The sequence below is a fragment of the Amphibalanus amphitrite genome, unplaced genomic scaffold (genome assembly GCF_019059575.1).
Source record: "Amphibalanus amphitrite isolate SeventyFive unplaced genomic scaffold, NRLGWU_Aamphi_draft 001621F_arrow, whole genome shotgun sequence".
In the NCBI taxonomy this organism is placed as follows: Eukaryota; Metazoa; Arthropoda; class Thecostraca; order Balanomorpha; family Balanidae; genus Amphibalanus; species Amphibalanus amphitrite.
In genome coordinates this window covers 51,835-70,708 of record NW_024883114.1, presented here as the reverse complement: position 1 = coordinate 70,708, position 18,874 = coordinate 51,835, and the positions used below count along the sequence as shown (strand labels likewise).

General features: G+C 48.1%; 1 protein-coding gene across 1 annotated transcript in view; it reads left to right on the top strand.

The window, feature by feature from the left end:
• Positions 1 to 18,874, top strand: part of LOC122374216 (mucin-19-like) — a 62,391-nt gene that overhangs the window by 39,208 nt on the left and 4,309 nt on the right. The window contains exons 3-4 of the mRNA XM_043352825.1: positions 16,078 to 16,262; positions 17,346 to 18,454. Of these exons, the coding sequence (XP_043208760.1) occupies positions 16,078 to 16,262; positions 17,346 to 18,454 (1,294 nt within the window). The remainder of the gene's footprint in view (positions 1 to 16,077; positions 16,263 to 17,345; positions 18,455 to 18,874) is intronic.

The following is an 18,874-nucleotide window of genomic DNA, read 5'->3' as shown; positions in this document are numbered from 1 at the left end:
CGGGTGTGGGACAGACGGGTCCCGGGGTGGGGGTGCAGGGAACGCTGTGACCTCTCTGCAGTGTTACTATAAGACAGACCCCGGTGTGAGTTCAAGTGTTAGTACAAGTTCTGGTGCCGCGTGGCATGTAGCAGTACCTACTTAGAATGTGTGTCTATGCATATCTTCATGGTATTTGTATGTACAAATTTAGCATGAGTGTCGATTCATGTAGTGCACATAATATGCAGTTTCTCTATAGGTACGTGTCCTTTGTAAATACTCGTAGTACTATTTAGTATTTCGGTGCGCATCATTCCCACACTCGTGAAATAACCTTTAAGCACTTCGGCTGTAGGTATGTGCAATTACGTGGTTCTGCAGTGCAGGCATGGTCTGACACATCCGGGAATCTCTCACCTTCCTGACACGTCTGACAATTTCACGGAACCGAACCGCTGTCTGACTCAGTCTGATCCCGTCGGCCATTTTGACCCGTTAGTCAGAGTCATGTCTCGCGGGCGTGCCAAATTCTGAATCAAGTCTGCCGCGCCGCCCAGTCCTCCCGGTACCACTGGCCGCTCTCTCTCTCATCCCGTAACCCCGTTCTAGTTTTAATAAATATTGACGATGGTAAAACGTCAATTCTACGTAAAGTTTGCTCACATACCATGCACTTTCTACGCTGTTGTTGCGTCATTTCGACGTCCTCTGTCCTCTGAATCAGAAATAGGTACGAATCCTTCTCTGGAGTATGGCATATATGTTTTGAATGCTGAAGCGCCGTAATACTTTACAGAACTATCAGTTTTCTACACATAAATAGCCACTAGTCATACGGACAGGCCTAGGGAGGGGCTGGGTGGATACGATCCTACACCATCGCCGGTTTACCTAATTGAGCTAACGTTTCGCGCGAAAAAAAAAACGAGCGTGTGCACCGTTACAAGACGTATCGCAAGACGCGACAGGTACCCAACTTTATTTTGATCCAGGACAACCGGTGACCTCCGAAGTCAGGTCAAAGGCCTTATGATGAGAGTGTGCTGAACAATGGGTGTATTACAATGCACTTCGGTGATCCGACTGGGATTGAAACTTATGATAATTCCACTTCCTTGCATAGATTGCCTCATTCTTTTTAAATTTACCCTAAAGATAAAACTATTTTATGCTACGTGTGCTTCTCGAGCAATTATCTCCGCTCCCCGACTGCCATCTACTCGGCCGGTAGGGTTCACGGGACCGAAGGGCTCACGGGACCGCAGTTCGATGGCTGCCGGTGCCATTAGTGCTGGTTTCTCGCCGTGTAATGGACACGGCTGGCGATGAGCAGTAGCTGCTCCAGGACACCTGACGTCTCGGGAAGCCGAGCGCTGCCGAGTCGGTGAGCAGACACACAGTCGGCCTGTGGTTACATTAGCTCCAGCGTGTGCCTGTTACACTGTTACCATGCGCCTGACCACCTCACACCTGTGAGGGTTGGGAACGAGGTCGGAAACTTAATTACCCGTTCGGCTAGATTCCAGCTACTATTCCTACCTTTCCAGCTATTCCATTTCATGCTTATTAATTGACTAACTCTGAAACGATATGTACTCGAAACTACGTTCTTTCCAGCAGAAAAAGTAACAGTTTGCTGGTTCGCCAGCTTTCATCTAATAATTGGCTTGACAAGCTGTTCAGCTCGATTATAACATGCCAATGTATTAGCATGCTGCATAAAACGTGCAGCAGGGTTTGGATAAATACCGTATAGCTGGGTTGCGGTTAGACTAGCGGACTGGCTGTAACTGGATATAACGGGACTGCAGGGACGACAAAAACTTGACCGTGAGACATCTTGAGGATGCTAGGCCCGTGCCCCGTGGGGGGGGGGGGGGCCGAAACGGCCCCCCCTGCCCTTTTCCGTCGACATCTCCTAAATGGCTGGAGATATCGCCACCAAACTTTCAGGACCCCTCTGGGCATCAAGTTTACACCTTGTGACCAAAAATTTCTCCAGAGGCTATGATAGGTTGGCCACAAATGACGTCAGAATGACGTCATGTTCTGCCATTTTCGACCGAAAAAAGATCTTCGCGAGAAGAGCTGTCAGGCCTACAGATTTGAAGATACAGAAAAATGATCAGACATAAAAGGTGTAGAATTGACAGGGCTACAAACCTGATATCTTTAATTTTTGAAATGTTTGAGTTTTGACCCCAAAAATAAAAAAGCATTTTTTTAGATATATTAGCCAAAAAATCAAAAAAGTTTTTTGAGTTTCGAAACAAAAACGGAATAAATGTGATAGAACCCGCCATCTTCTATCTACATAACAAATTTCAGATCGATATCTTGTTTTTTGGCCAAGTTATAGCGAAAAAACTGTTCAAAAATGATGTAAAATTTTCAAACTCAATTTTTGGCAATTATAGACCACGTAAGGCAAAACAAAGACCACCATTAGACTCCCCGTGACGAGCTGCATCGAATCGATACCCATTGTATGCAAAAATATCAACTTTGAAATTTGACCTAATTTGACCTGACTTTGACCTGACCTTGACCAAAATGTGACCTAAGCTGGCCCCAAAGGCTGCCTGACCCACATAATCGCATTTGTCATGTAAAATGGACCATAAAACATGTATCACACGACACTTTCATATTGTGCCCCCCAGTGACCTGACCTCTGTGACCTGACCTGGTATCAGTGACCTCAGATAGCGAATTATGTGTTTGACGAACAATGTACCATCGATGGTTTTCAATAACTTACCAATTTACTCGATTTCACAACACATTTCTGGAAATGCCTGTGAACGGTGAAAATCTGACCTTTGACCTGACCTGTGACGTCATCGGTTTGACCTAGGTCAATGAAATTTGGTCACAAGGCAGTTCGCCGGTGGAGCTATCGAACGCCGTTTGAATTTTGAAAATCGGCCGGTAAATTTCCGAGATCTTAGGGGTGGCGAAACCCCCCCCCCCCCCCCCCCCCTACGGGTGGTTGGGTCCGCCGATAGCCCTACGGGGCGCGGGTTAAGTACAGAACTGTAAGTTTCACCTCCCTGTGGAAGCTCCTCTGGATTTGAGCGGCGTTGCGAAGTTGCGAGTTGCGACATTTCAGGACCGTGTACTTATGACGTCAAAGGTCAGTGACCTGACCTTACCTGAATGAAAATGCGGTTGGTATCAAAAGATTCGGCTTGAATCAAATGTCAGGTACCTATGCCAAATTACAGTTCTCCCACTCTTACGTGTTCCGAGCTACCGCGAAAAAAAACTTTGGGTTGGCACCCGCCCATCCCTTCAGGGTTAAGACAGCAGCAAAATAACTACTACAATTTTGAACTGAAACATATGCACAATGTCTATGCAATGTGTACTGTGCATTGTGCATCCTGCTACCCTTCTTGGTCCATGCAAAACGTAATTTGAATGGGTAACATAGGTAGGGTAGACCGGGGCAAGTCGCCCCGCCGAGGTAAAGCGCCTCACCGATGTTTCTCGGAACTGGCAAGGTTCTGGGGAAACATCCTCTCTTCTATAAAACATGCACTATACGATCATTATATGAGCAGACTGGAAATAAATTGTGATGACTCTTTAGGGAGATATAGCCAAAAATGTGTTTTTGGAGTGATTTTTATGTTTTGTTGTCAGATTATGCATCATGGCGTTCTTTTATCGTCCACATCAGGTTAACGACTTTTATGTATTTTGAACAACTATTGTCTAACGCTTATAATGCCGGGTTGGTTAGTGTTAAATTATGTCTTCCTGGAGTGCAAGGCGTTGTTCTCTGACCGAACTACGTGATGGGGTAAAACGCCCCAGTAGGTCGCGGGGCAAAAAGCCCCATGGGGCGTTTTACCTCATGTGTTGTTCGGACTACCCACTTCCTAATGTTCGGTAGCTGGCGAACGGTATGTTTCTATGCATTTATATGTACTTTTCTCAGCAACTGGATGGCAAAGGAAGTATTTTGTTAACATTTGCATTGCAATAATTTATTATTTGGCCTTATGAGGCAGGTGAAAAACCTGCTCATACAATAGTGTCGTAGCTGAACACCTGATAGGATGGAAGGTGCTAACTTCAGTGCCATGCCTCCCAAGGTCTAACGGACCTTTCATATAAGATTTAGTCAACTAGCATGTTTAATCTTTAATCTAGAGTATGGGGCTTCTTGCCCCAGGCCGTGGGGCGTTTTGCCCTGGGGTTGGGGCAAAACGCCCTATTTGCAGTTGCTTCACAAACCACTTCCTAGCTCGGAGTCCGATCATAAGTGAATGAATTTGAGGGGTGGAATTTAAAGTAAAATGTCCAAAGAACGCATTGAGCACAAATTTGGCCTTCCAGGTTATGTGGGACAAAAGTTATGTAGCAAAATAAATTATCTGGGGCGTCTTGCCCCAGGCTACCCTACCGTCTTGAAGCATCCTATGTCATTCTCATGCATGCATGCATGCATGCATGCATGCACAGATAAGTGTTGGAATTGTACGAGCTTCTTTGTTTTCGAGCGCACTGTAAGCTCATTACACGCTCTCCGCTGGGAGGGGGGGGGGGGTAGACTCTGCCCTCTCCCCCTGTCTAACTTCCGAACTGCAATGGTTAGAAAAACGTGGAAAACGACAATCGAAAGTTCTCAACAACACGGACCTTATGAGTTATGAGCACAGTTTCTTTGTCCAAGTAGGTCACAGGCCAGATCAAGGTCTGGCCAAGGGTGAAAACAGTTTCAACATTACTGGCTTTAGAGTACATACAGCTCGCGAAGAATGGACTGAGATTATTGATTAACCACCCAAAACGCGCTCTTAGGCTACCAAGGTCCAAGACAAAATGCAATTGCATAAAATGTCATGCAAAGGTCAAGGTCAGGTCAGGCCACCAAAGACGAACTAGGGATAGGATATGTGCGTCGCATGTTTTATTGGTCATTTTACGCATAAATAATGAATATTCTTAATTATGACCGAGAATAAAGAGATATTTCTTTCTTTTTTCGGTCATAATTTAGAATACATTCATTATTATGAGGCTTCGGTTTTCTTTCATCATTATGCTTATCATCATGAGCCCCAAACAAGCGCTTTCTCATATTAAGTTTATATGTTTAACATTCATATGCTATTGTACCGACTATTTTGTTATACTTTGTCGTCAGTAGTGGCGGAACACCTTCAATTAAGGGGGGCACTGCCGACTTTTGGCCCCATTCTTTCCATGCAACGCCCATAGGGCTAATGTTAAAACTCCCAAATCAAAGGGGGGCACGGTGCCCCGGTGCCCTCCCCGTTCCGCCGCCTATGTTTGTCGTGGATGACATAATGATAATTGATAGGCTTCTTCAACCCGCCCCTGTCCTGTCATGCCTTATTCAGCGGTTATTGACAATATAAGTCACCTTATCCGTTGCCGTCTGGTTGTGTCAGGTCTGACATCCTTGTCCTTCACCATACTCGTATGTCGTATGTCTTCATTTATGACCGATGACCTATATCCTAAGCTGGAGCAGGACCCGTCTGAACCGAAACCTCAGCAACAAATTATGGGAACGGATGATCGGCCCAGACCATCTTAAACAGTGTAGGCTGTCGGATTTCGGCTCATCTGAGACGGAGACTGTTTCCGTCGGATACAGCCCAGGCCTGTCGCGGGGACCGAAATAGCCACGGGCGGTGAGCGGGGGCGGCGGAACTGAGCCGACCTCCGTGCTCTCCACTGTAGCGGAGGATGCGCCCCCCCCCCCTCCCCCCTCCCCCCACCTTAGACTGACCTCGAGGCACGGGTCGTGACCGCGCCATGTCCCCGGTAAATTGGGTCGAGGCCCGGCGCTGCGAGTCGCTCGCTGGCCGCTGCCTCCGAGTGTGATCCTGCAGGGCCGGGCGGGTCAGTGATGACCCCCGGGATCACCCGGCTGGCGCGGACAGCACGCGGCGATTACCGATGCCACTCCCCGGCATTTCGGCAGCGATTGCGCCCAGTGGGACGGCGCAAACTCGGTTTTGGGCCGTGTCTGGCGGGGTCGGCCGGCGCCGCGCCGAATGGGGACGTGCCGTGCACGGCCATGGCACGGTTAGTGTTGGCACGCAGCCAAAAGTGGGCCGGTAGAGGTCACCCGACGGGCAGAGGGTCGATGACGTCACGTCGTCAGCACACTTCACGCAGTCCTGTCACAGCGCCGGCCGAAACGGGAAACCTTCTCGCAAAGAGCAGGGCTCGGAAAAGTCGGGATGTCAAAGCCAACAATTGTCGATAAGCCAAAGTCAAATATCATAGTGTTATATCAAAGACCGAAGTCAAAAGTCAAAGTCCAACTCGATACGGTGGCCTCTAATTGGTTCAGGGTTTGGTATAATTTCCAACGTAACTTGTAGATAGCTATATGTATATCAAAGAACCGCGACAGATTCGTTGTTGATTCCAAGGCACCGTCTTGATTTAACGGGGCCTTTTGAAGTATGTGTGACGTCTAAATGCCTGTTACCTACATACATTTCGGCCCACTGTTCAGCGTTCGTAGGCCCTGTTTGTAGGGGAAAGTGGGGTAAGACGGTCAGGGTAGGTAAGAGGGGCACCCCTTCTGCAGACCAAACCAATAGCGCTACGAGCGAGAAAGAATAGGACCAGATTTCCTTTCCCACTACGCACCACCATTTAAGTCTGGTGAATTTGTGTTCAGTCGATAATCTTTTTTTTCATTTCTTTAACCCGCGACCGCCTGGGGGGTCGGATCCGACCCCCCCCCCCCTCCGTTTTTCTTGAATAACTCATGAAAGAAAAGAAAGAAAAATACATGTCCGACAAGAAAAGAAAAATAAAGAAAAAACAATTCAAAAACTTTTTGAGATATATCGATTTTAGTGATGTAACTACATGGCGTTTTCAGTCAAAAAGTGGTAAATGTTTAAAAAATCGCCAAAAATCAAGGTTTTAGGCAAATTGCAAATTGGGAACATGAATAGACGCAGCTCAACGAGTTGTTTAAACTGGCTATCTCGGATTTTCCAACAAAATGCATTTTTCACCCCTAAAAATTCAAAAAACTATATTTTTGGAAAACAGCTAATAAAATCCAAAATTTCGATAATTTCCAATAAACCGGAATATATGTTATAGATCTCTATCAGAAGATTAGATGTTCCAAATTTCAACTTTCTATCTTGATTTTTGACCCCCAAATTTTAAAAAATAGCTCCAACATGCATAGGGCATGGTGACGTCATAAGCATTTTCGTGAATTAGAGGCACTTCTGAACATCGCATGTGAAAAAAATGGCACCAATAGATTTCTGGGACAAAGCTCGACTAGAAAAGTGCATTTTTATGTCAAAAATAAAAAGTTGAAAAATTGACTTTTTTCTTGGCCCTCGTTTAGTTATGTATTGTATAAACGGTTTTTATGCTTTCAATGCACACTTATCACCAGCACAGTGACTTGGGGTCACATATAACCATAATCATCGGATTCGGCGTGAAAAATAAGCCATAAAACATGTGTCGCACGCCCATGTAGCAGAAAGTGAAAATCGTGACATTTCGTGACCTGACCTGACCTTGACCCGTTGACCCCTATACGCACATGGTACCTTCACTAGGTCTTTGAGGTCATTGGTGGTGAGTTTCGAGCAGCAGCTATCGATTCCGCTGTTCGTAAGCCTAATCATGCAAAAACCCAGAATTAGACCTTTGACCTGACCTTGACCCGAAAGTTGACCTCAATCTTAAAATCTTAAGAGTGCTTTGGGAAGGTTTCGTAGAGACCTTTCGAACGCCGCCTCGTGGGGCTGGATACGACCATTGGTTCTCGAGATAACGGGGGGGGGGTCGGATCCGACCCCCCCCCCCCCCCCCCCAGGCTATCGTGGATACGGAAATAGCCCAGGCGGTGCCGGGTTAAAACACTCATTTCTTTGAAAACATCCATAATGTATTGTGCAAGCTTTTGTGTGCAGCAGTATATAGAGTTAAAAACTCGCAATCACTTGTGGTACACTCATATGCCACCAGTGTTCATTGACCGCGGATTTGCTTTGTCTCCATCAAATAATTGTCTACAGAGAAAAATCGTGCTGAACTTCTGACATTGAGTAATGAGTTAGCCCGGCGGCCGCTGGGCCTCCGCGCCACCCGCCGGCCGCTGCACACAGGGCCGATCGCCAGGTCTAGCACGACATGGGTAAAAAATCGAACTTTGTGGATGTGCAATGAAACCTATACCAATTTGTTCAAAAATGATCATACTACACTGCTGTGGTCTATGTTTTCCAACACAATTGCTATTTCATGGCGAAAACTCAGCTTAAACACGAACTTCGGAATCGTTTGGACCGAACTCGTCCCCCGCACTCTTCGACAACGTATCTTTGATCCACGAAAACAATCACAATTTGAGGAGGAATTCCACATTTATATACATCAAATGATAGCTCCGGGTCTGCAGAACACACATACCTAATCACATCAAAATGGCGAACTCTTACTTGGTTATGACGTATTGGCACCGCAAAGATTTAAAGACAAAAACATAATTTCACATAATTGATATCACACACAAATAGACTTTTAAAAAAGTACCGCAGAGTACCGCTTCGAAAATCTCGCTACATGTCAATGATTCATTGCACTACAAGATCCAACAGTCATTTTTTGCGACTTTTTGCGACTTTGGATGTAGCAGCCAAACATCAATCCGCGCCGGACCGGTGCTCGGCGTCAAACGCGCCGGGCCGGGAGGTGTTGATTGAACACTCCCCTTCTAACTCGGCTCTTGGGCCACATAGCGACACGTAGTAAGTGGCATTCGAAAGAGCGCCCGAAATTCCAGATGGAGTAATTAGTCATTTCTAGGTTAGGTCAAAGGTCACGTCACCAGAGGTCACCAAAGGTAAAATGTTGCATTTATCAACATTTATCGAAAACCGGCTCTTACCTCGGGGACCAATAGAGCTACATCGTCGCGGAAAAGTGCATTCAATTGCTCTTTTAGCGGTCTTTCTGAAATAAGCCCTCAGATTTGGCTTAAACCCTCGCTCCTTGTGGTGTTTTTCCAGCCGCGAACGTATAGAAGGGGTCCGTTGGACCCCCGCCGTTTCGCCCCTGATCGAGCTAGAGCTTCGCGGAAACGACGAGCGTGCTGCCCGTGACGAGGAAGCTGATGATACCCAATTGTAAGGTCCTAGGTCATCGGTTGACCTTCCAGGTCAGGTCAATGACCCAAAAGTCGGGAAAATCGGGACCTGTTAGAACGTCGTAAAGGGTGGCTGCTATGGGTTTTTTGGGTGCTGATCACGAATACAATATTATTTACGAGCATAGATGATGTCTTCATACATTTAGGCCAGGTCGGGTCAGGTCAGGTCAGGTCAACTAGTAAGGGTTTTGCCGGGTATTTGCAGTAGGTAGCAACCGGCTCTGACAGCTTTGTAACATGTTACGAAGGCACCGAAGCTACAAAGTAAATGTTCAAATGGTTGCTAGATTCGAATTCAGCTAAAAAAAAAACTAGCCTAGAAACATGTAAAACTCGAAAAAGTGAACCAAGGTCATCAAAGGTCAATGACCTTACCTGACCTTCTGGTGACCTTGACACCCACCCTAATGCATGGGAGCAACATAATATCCCATGTTTGAACGCTTTAAACCAAGAAAAGACTGCAAACCCGCGGCTAATGCGAGCCGACATACGCTGAATCGCGATTCCGGCCAAACATGGTCTCGAAAGAAGGTCACAGGTCAAAGATCATTAAGGTCAGGGTCATGAAATTTTCAGGTTAGCTGTAAAAGTAGTTATCGCGAGGGTACTGAAAGTTTCGTTGCGATTGGCCGCTTTTTACGCGAATTACTCGCGAAAAACCAAGGGTTCCGTTCGAAGATTCAGGCCCTGTCGCGCTAGAATGGCATATCGGCCCACTGTGCGCTGGGGGGGGGCATAAAGTTGCCCCCCCCCTTTACTTCTGCGACGATATCGTCGCAACACGAAGAGATAGAGAAGCGAAACTTTGCACACATCTTCCTAAATACCTAGCCGAGGTTGTGTCCAAATTTGGTGTCGATCCCATTTGAAATGACGTCACAGTGACGTCATAAGTGAAATTACAGATTTGCGACTCTCATATTCCTCACGATACATCACATATATGGGACCGAATATAAAGGGCCAATTATTGGTCAGAAACTAGATGGAAGTGTAGTAAGATGTTTTAGGATGACAGCAGGTGCTGTCTACTGTCTAGTTCATTTACAGTCGAGTTTCATGCTCAGCGTCATCAGAAACGGTCCATATCGGAAAACGACAAAACTTTATGACGTCACTGTGACGTCATCTTAGGTGCTGCAACCACCAAACTTTCCTCAAACATTGCCTAGGTATTCATTTGAAGCTATGCCAAGTTTCATGTTCGTAGCTCATCAGGTTTCGGAGATATTTCACAAAAGGTAAAGGGGGCAACTTTATGCCCCCCCCCCCCCCAGCGGCTCGTGGGTTAGGGGTAAGACCGGCAACTATGAATCCAATGGGTCTGTAATGGTGAAAATATTTGTATTGTATTGTATTGTATTCTATTTACATTTAAGAGCGATCCACATACAAAGTGCGTGGCGATTACTGCTCAGATAATTTTTGTTGCTCTAGGAAAAAAGAAGCATTTCTAATAAGAATTAAGAATATGTTCGATTCCGATACTCACAGACATGTTAGCAATATTCCTTCGACACAGTTTATGCTCGAATAATGAATGTGAAAAACGGCTCTACATGGCTTCTGAACTAGGGCCTATATACTATATATACGAGCCCTACCCTATATACGAGCATACGCCTTCTGCACAAATCTCGTATACTGCCATTTCCGAAGCACTTGAGACCAACGAGCGACTGTATCAATGCGGCTAATCTCGGGCATTTGTTGCGAGCTGTGCTGGTCGGTGAAAGAAGCTGGCCGTCTTGCCCTACCCATGTTACCGTCTTACCCCTTGGGGTGGGGTAAGACGGGCTTTTGCAAGGTTTTGCAAAAATAGCTGCAGTTTATTTGTTGAATCAGGCCTAAGTCTCATCTTCTGGCAAATGGAAGAAAAGTGTCTTAAAAAGGTTTTCACTCAGTTTCCCGTTTCTATGATGTTTCTTACCGGCCGAAAAATGGCTCCAAAGTTAAGGTGCCCGTCTTACCTCACTTTCCCCTGATAAGCGCGTTGATATGATGTCGTGTCAGCTTGTGACAGAAATTACCCGAGGCTTTTCTAACACGAATTGTTTCCAAAAAATATTCAACTCGTTTCCGCGGTCGCTAAGCGTAAAATAAACACACAGCAAATAGTGGTCCGGTTATTCAGAGTGCAGGCGGGCGTACCGAAACGGTTCGCCGCCAGCGTTCGGCCATATCCGCGTGTTGCGGTGATTTCTCAGATCGCAAACCGGTCGCCAATGTCAGACCAAGGGCAAAGCTGGCGGCCCTTGAACCAGCGCTGGAAGCCCGCTCTGGCCATTGCCGGTCGACCCGGTCGCATTGAGTGCCGCGCGCTGGTCGTCATCAGCCGAACGCCCAATATTGGCCTGTGTCCGCTGTGCCAGCCCCCCTCGGGCCGACGCTGGGCCGATTTTGGAGGCGGGGGGTGGACGGGATTTGGGCGGCTGGCGAGGTTGTTCACCCGTTCGGGCTGGCTCCCGTTTTACCCGTGCCATGCGCCGAGCTGCGGCCGGCCGGGGCGCGCCGACCGGCGCAGGTTGAACAACCGGCCGGCCGGCGTCGGCGACCTTGACTGACCTTGCCCGCTTTTTGTGAGCGTTGTGCCGTGTTTCCGTTATATGGCGCGCCGGCACGGCCGCGGGCTGTGCAGCTCGGATTTGGCGTGCACAGACCCTGAGGACAGCCGCCGGCCACGTGCACTGGCCAACAGCGCATCATGGGCCATTTTCCATGGGAAAAGACGGTTACACCAAATAGCTACCCCTGTGTTAGTATCAACCGACTATATGCATTTGCATAATTTTTAACCCATTTTATGGCCGAATGCATTTCTGCTTCGTTTTGGTCACAGATTTCTTAATGATCGTGTTATTTAACTGTTATAAGGCGATCAACGCAGTTAAATGAAATCGGTTTCTGCAGGCACAATAAAAACTAGGGAGAGGCAATTGCAAAAAAGAAAAGAAACTGCTCAGCGACTCGCGAGGATACCTACCTAAATGCTGGTGTCAGAATATATCTACTTTTCAGCTGTAAGATCGGCGTTTGTTGCGGACAAATTTGCAGCATCAACGAGCGGTTGCGGGGCCACCGGTCCACCGGGTGGGGAGGGGGAAGGGTTACGGGGGGGGGGGGGGGGGCATTGATCGGGCGTGATGCTCCGCGCCGCGAGCGTTGTCAACCAACAGCGGTCTCCCGGCGCTACGCTGCTGCCTAGCTCGATTGACAAGTCAAGGTCATCCGCCGGGGCTCCACTAAGTTTCTCTAGCAGATTTTGGCACATGCTGCTATTTGGTGCGACGGTAGGAAATAAGGATTCCGAATTACCGACCTTTTTATGATAGATGCTGGGACTGATGCAGGTCTAATGAAATTGACCGATTGTGAACTGATCTGCAACAGAAAATTGAAAGGAACGGACTGCTGGGCTGGGTGAATTCGTGATGGAAATGCCGACCTAAATGAAACCGACCTTATCGTCTGCAGTCCGCATCGCACTTATAGGGATCGGATGGCCCCGCTCGGTTTCTCGCGAATAACTCGCGCAAAAAGCGGCCGATCGCGACGGCACTTTTAGTACTCTCGAGTTGACAATTTTTACGTCTGCCCTGAAAATGTTATGACCCTGACCATAGACTCCCAAGGTACACAGAGGTCTATGCCCTGACCCGAATGACCTTTGATCTGTGGCCTTTTTCTCGAGAACGTGTTCGGCCAGAATCGCGATTCGGCGTATGTTGGCTCCCATTATCCGCGCGTTTCTGTTTTTTTTTTGTGGTTGCAAATGTTCAAACATTTGATATGCTGGTGGTCCCATGCATTATGGTGGATGTCAGGGTCACGTGAAGGACAGGTCAAGGTCATTGACCTTTGATGATCAGTGGTAAAACAGCAATACGGGCGAGGGTTAAGTCCGATAGGTATAAAAGTTATAACATTTAATCGGAAAATTGTGTTGCATATGAAGCTTTAAACTCACGGTCTCGCTATAAAAAGAATACCTATAAACCGGGTGCATATTCCATAGGCGGCGGAACGGGGAGGGCACCGGGGCGCCGTGCCCCCCTTTGATTTTGGCATTTTAACATTAGCCTTATGGGCGTTGCATGGAAAGAATGGGACCAAAATTCGGCAGTGCCCCCCCCCCTTAATTGAAGATGTTCCGCCGCTACTGGTATATTCTGCATAGCATCGTTCTGTCCCGTTCATTTGTCGCGAGCAATAGCTCCAATCAGTCTGATGTCTCCCGTTCGGCGTTCTCGTTGTCCGTTTATCTGATGGTGTCTGTGAATCCGTTAGTGACTGCGTGGCCTCTGCTGGTGACGTGGGCAGCCACTGCGCCGCGTGGACCGTGGTTCGGTGACAGAGGAACCCGGTGACTGGGGACTGGGGCAGGTCACAGGAACTCAGCGGTGGCCGGTGGGACCGGGACCGGTGATCAAGAGAACTCGTTGGTGGGCAGGAACAGGTGACAGGAAGGTGGTGGTGGCAAAGTGGTGGGGGCCGGAACTGGTGTCGATGAAATTGAGCTGGATTCCACCGATAAGCTAAGGAAATGTCTGCAGAATCGGCCGATATGCAATACCTTAGATCACCGTCGCCGCAATCTTAGCGGTTTTGACCTGACCTTGACCTGAGGTCGGCATTCTAAGCTGACCGCTCTTATTAGCAAGCAACATTCGACCGTTGACACGCCTGAGCATGACGATCACGCTGATGCCAAAATCGCGGCTCTGCGACGTTTTTTTTGAAAGATGCTAAAAATAAAAACAGGCCACCACCTTGCAAAGTCCGTCAAAGGTTCCATGTGGCCTGTGACCTGACCTCAAAGGTCACCGGCTTGCCTGATAGGTACCTATCGTCATATGGTCATATGGTCCGGCGAAGGTCAGTGGAACGGTCATGGTGACCTCTTTGGGTGGCCCTGACCTGGCTAGGGTAGATTACTGAGGCTTATTGAAAATCCGAATTTGGGTGTCATCACTTCTGACTCGCTTATCGATAGTTAAAAGACGCAAAAACAATATTAGTCGATGTAGCTGTGGAATGGATGAAGCACGACATTTTCTCTAACTGCATTTTTTCTACTGTGACCTCTTGCCGTGACCTGGTGACTAAGAAGCAAACTTGTTCCTTGGATCTGCCGGAGCCCAGGCCGGGGCCCTTTCATAGGCGGCGGAACAGGGAGAGCACCGGGGCACCGTACCCCCCTTTGATTTAGGCATTTTAACATTAGCCGTATGGGCGTTGCATGGAAAGAATGGGACCAAAAGTCGGCAGTGCCCCCCCCCCCTTCCCCTTAATTGAAGGTGTTCCGGCGCTACTGGGCCCTTTTCTGACCTGTCAGTTCCACTTCCATTTTGTTCTTACCGTTCCGTTCTTACTATCCTTGAGAAGAATGAAAGCTTAGCGAAATATTTCCGAAAACGGCATATCTAGGGATTTTTATGCAGAATTCTCAGCTATCCCGGAATCTCTCGTTGTCATCTAGCAGCCGCCATTCAATTGTGGCTGATGTGGGTGATTGGTGTATGCCGTGCTTGTGCAATTTCTTTCGTTTTATTACCTTCCTGTGTGTTTAAGAAGCTTTTATGATGATCGTATTAATCATTTATGTAGTCAGAACTTTGCTGTGCTTTGTATTGTGCGTGGTGGTGTCGTTTTAAATACGGTATGCCGGCTGGAAATGCGTAGGCGTTTGTGGCGCTTATTTTAGTGATTGGATTAGTCAGTCATCCCATGGCAATTGTGCTGCTATATGAGAATCTGAATTCATGAATATTGTATGACATTCTGACACATCAAAACATTTCAATTTGTTTTGTGTTCGAAATTTATCTGTAGATTATGGTAACATTCTCAAATGAAACTGAGTCCGCAGAAGTTGCATTGGTTCGGGAAAAATGGCTTCAACTTGTTCTCTTTATCCATGGAAGTTGCATTTGTTTCATTGGACGCAAGAGCCAAGCTGCTACGCGCCCTAACCCAGAACAACATGCATTTGTTTCAAAAAATTAGCTTCAACTTCTTCTCTATTATTGTTCATGATCACCATGAGATAAGTAGGTACAACCCTCCAGTAATGGAGTGAGTGATTGGTCAGCTGATCCTGATGTGTGTTTTGGGAGTTGGGATAATCTGGGATAATTACATTGAATGACACATACACCAGTAGGAGGACATAGTAGGAATAAGAAGTAGCTTAGTGGCAGACACTTAAGCGATGTTTGTTAGCAACTTATTGGCATATATTACGTACCTATTCATCAGTACAGATAATTAATTGTGGTGTTGGCAACCATGAACTAACCACTTAATCCTTAGATTGTCATTGGTCACGGTCCTAGTTCCTACCCCACTTCCGGATGCACACTGGGCATTATAACAATATGCCTTAGCCAGCTAATTGCATAATTAATTATAAGCTGCTTTTTGTTAACTATTAATGAATTGCTTAAGGACTCAAAAAGTACCTACAAGTTGAACAGCAGTATAAGGCAGGTTCTTCCAATTTGTTCATCTACCTAACCTTTACAGGAAAATTATGCTTTGTTGCTGGTCAAAATTGATGTAAATGCAATGTTGACATGTTGTTATCATTGAAGATCCTTACAATTAAATTCAGGCATCACTGGTTTTTCCCCAAACTGAGTTAATTAAAACCATCAAAATCTTAATGCCGCTATTTGTGTCTGTTGTTGCAGTGCATGCTCAGTGCAGTTGTTGTCTCTTTGTACATATACTGTGTGGCTGATTTGTGGGTACCAATGGCTTTGTGAAGTGTTTGTTTGATCTAGAAGGAAGATGACTATTGTTTGTTGAGGAATTGTTTGGTGACTGTTTGTTTGGTGACTGTTTGTTTGGTGATTGTTTGGTGATTATTCACTGTGCTGATGGTGTTTTTCCCTGTTTTCCAGTGCAATGATGACTACTGGCACCAGCGATGGCAGTGCTGTCACAGTGGAGGTGAAGGAAAATGGCCACCCACACAGCAATGGTGATAGTGAGCAGGCCGCCAGCAAAACCAATGATAGCTCAAATGTACAAACCCCAGCTGCTAAAGATGAGAAACACGAAGAACCAGAGGAATCAATGGATACTGGTAAGCGTAGTTTTAGTTACTTTGCAACTGCACCCTAAGGGGAATGTTTCTTTTTTTGCGGTGTTGCTATCATGACTGCTTTTCTCTTGCCTGCTTTTTCAATATTATGTTAAGCCTTTTATTATATCTATAGTGGAATGATTAATTTGGAATTGAATTGAATTGAGGTGCTTAATAAAAGCTTTGATGTTTTTCTGGTATCAACTACTTACTGCTTTGTATTTATAAGCCAATGACGAATGAGAAATTCTTTGATCCTAACTGTAATGTTTTTGCAACCTGTAGTGTATACTAGTTTGCTGATAGCATCCATCTCAATTCCCACATCCATTTTGTGGTCTCAGTTCCTACACTATTTGTATTTTCTCACTGGCCCTCGAGCAGCTGTTGTGCATTTTTGATAGGTATTCTGCAGCCGTCGATCACATAATTTGTCAAATGAATCTGCAAGATCATAATAACTGTGTTATATCTATTGCTCTCGTCTTTTTTTCAAGAGCTTCTTAAAGCAACCTTGTCAACAGTCAACTATTTTTGATGCTCCTAAAACGAACACATTTCTTCTGAGTACCTATGGCACGTTTCTTCGATGTAGTAGCTGACGCCTTCAATCGGGTCTCGTATTTCTGTTTGTACAGTTCTCTGCGATGAATACCTGCCTAGTGATTGGATCGATTTTTACTTTGCTGTTTGGGCATGCTCCTTGGTTACGACGTCGAACCTTATTATATTTCGTATTTAAACCTTCGCTTCTGCGTGCTTTTATGGTCGGCGTGCTTGTTTCATTATTTAACTATTACTACTTTTTCACCACTTTTCATCATCTGTAGAGCTGCTGATGAGATTGCTCTCCAGTACGGCAGACTTGTTCCCTCAGTTCTAACTGACTGTGTGCTGTTCCCGTACTATTGGAACTGAATGTGTGCTCTCGCGGTCCCACTGGCACTGACGTGACCTGTGCCCGGTGCCAGTGGCACTAACGGCTGTTGTCCCGGTACCGGCGCCACTGACGGCTCCCCGTACCCGGTGCTCGGTCCGAGCTCCGCCGGGCAGATAGCTGACGCCGTGTCCTGTGTCCACCAGCGGAGGAGGCCCAGTCAGAGCCACCTGTGGTGAACGGACGCGACTCTCCGGAGCCGGCGCCGGCGCCGCCCGCCGCTGCCGCCGAGTCGGAGACGCCGCCGCCGCCGACAACCACCGCCCCAGCGCCTGTGGCGGCGGCTCAGCAGCAGCCGCAGACGGCCGCCACCGCCGGCGGGGGAGCCGCCACCACACCGGCAGCGCCGCGCAAACGGAGCGGCGAGACGGCCGAGGACGGCGCCGCCAAGCGGGCGCGCGTGGACCCGAACGAGCGCGCCACGCCGCTGACGCCCGACCTGGCCTGCCTGCGCACCGTCGAGCTGATCGAGTCGTCGCTGCACAAGCTCAAGAGGGAGGTGAAGGCTATCGACCTGCTGGCGCGGCAGAAGGAGAAGGAATGGGACAACCTGCTGAAGCTACGCAAGGCCAAGGAGGAGACGTTCCAGCGGCTCCGGCGGAAGCGCGAGGTGCTGCTGATGCAGCAGAGTGATGAGGCGGCCGGGCTGGCGCAGCGCGTGGCGGCCGGCCCGGCCAGCGGCGGCTCCGGCTCGGCGGTCGTACCCCCGGCGCGCTCCCCCGTCTCGGTAGCCAGCAGCCTGGTGCAGCAGCAGCTGCAGCAGCACAAACAGAAGCAGCAGCAGCAGGCGCAGCGCGCGGCGGCGGCGGCGGCCGCGCTCAGCGCGCAGTCCTCGCACGGCCTGCGGCCCATCCGGCCGGCGTACGGCGCCAGCAGGATGGGCCAGGGCATGGGTCCGCAGGGGCCCACCATCAGCGTGCAGCACCTGATCGACCGGCACGCGGCCGACTACCGGCGGCGCGCCGACCTGGCCGTGCCGCTGCCAGCCAGCTCGGCGCCGGCCGGCCAGCAGGACCCCCAGTACCGAGAGATGCTGGCGCAGATCGCCAAACTGAGCAAGGCGCCGTCGGCAGCGGCCGCCGCGGCCGTGGCGTCGGTGGCCGGCGGCACTGGCGAGGTCACCATACACCAGGTGAGCGCGCCCGGCACGGACGCGGCCAGCGGCGCGCAGCCCCAGTCCAGCCTGGCCAAGCTGCTGATGGAGAGCAAGATGAAGCAGGTGGAGCCCACCTCCGTGGTCTCCGAGATGCTCAAGGTGAGGAGACGACCGTGGGAGGTTGGCGTGAGGAGTTGGATGCAGTGTCAGAAAAGTGGTTTGGGGATCTAAGTTCGCGGAACAAAATGTTTAGCTGCTCACGGAACAAAAATCATAAAGTAAGGCACTGTAGGGCCATGCGTTTTGTTCTAGGTATGCTTTAAGTATACAAGATATTTGCCAGAGTCTCAGTCAGAAACAGCAGCTTCTACACATAAAAAAAGGTTCAAGGAACACAGCAGGTTGTGGCCTTACAGCCAAGTGTTAGACTATTTATAATTAGTTAGCAAATCTGGACATGCAGGTAATGGATGATCACTGATGCTCAAAATTATTCATAATGGAAAATATACAAATTATTCTTAAAATTGTGAATGCAGTGAGAAAAATGAGTGGGGTATAAAAATATACACAACATCC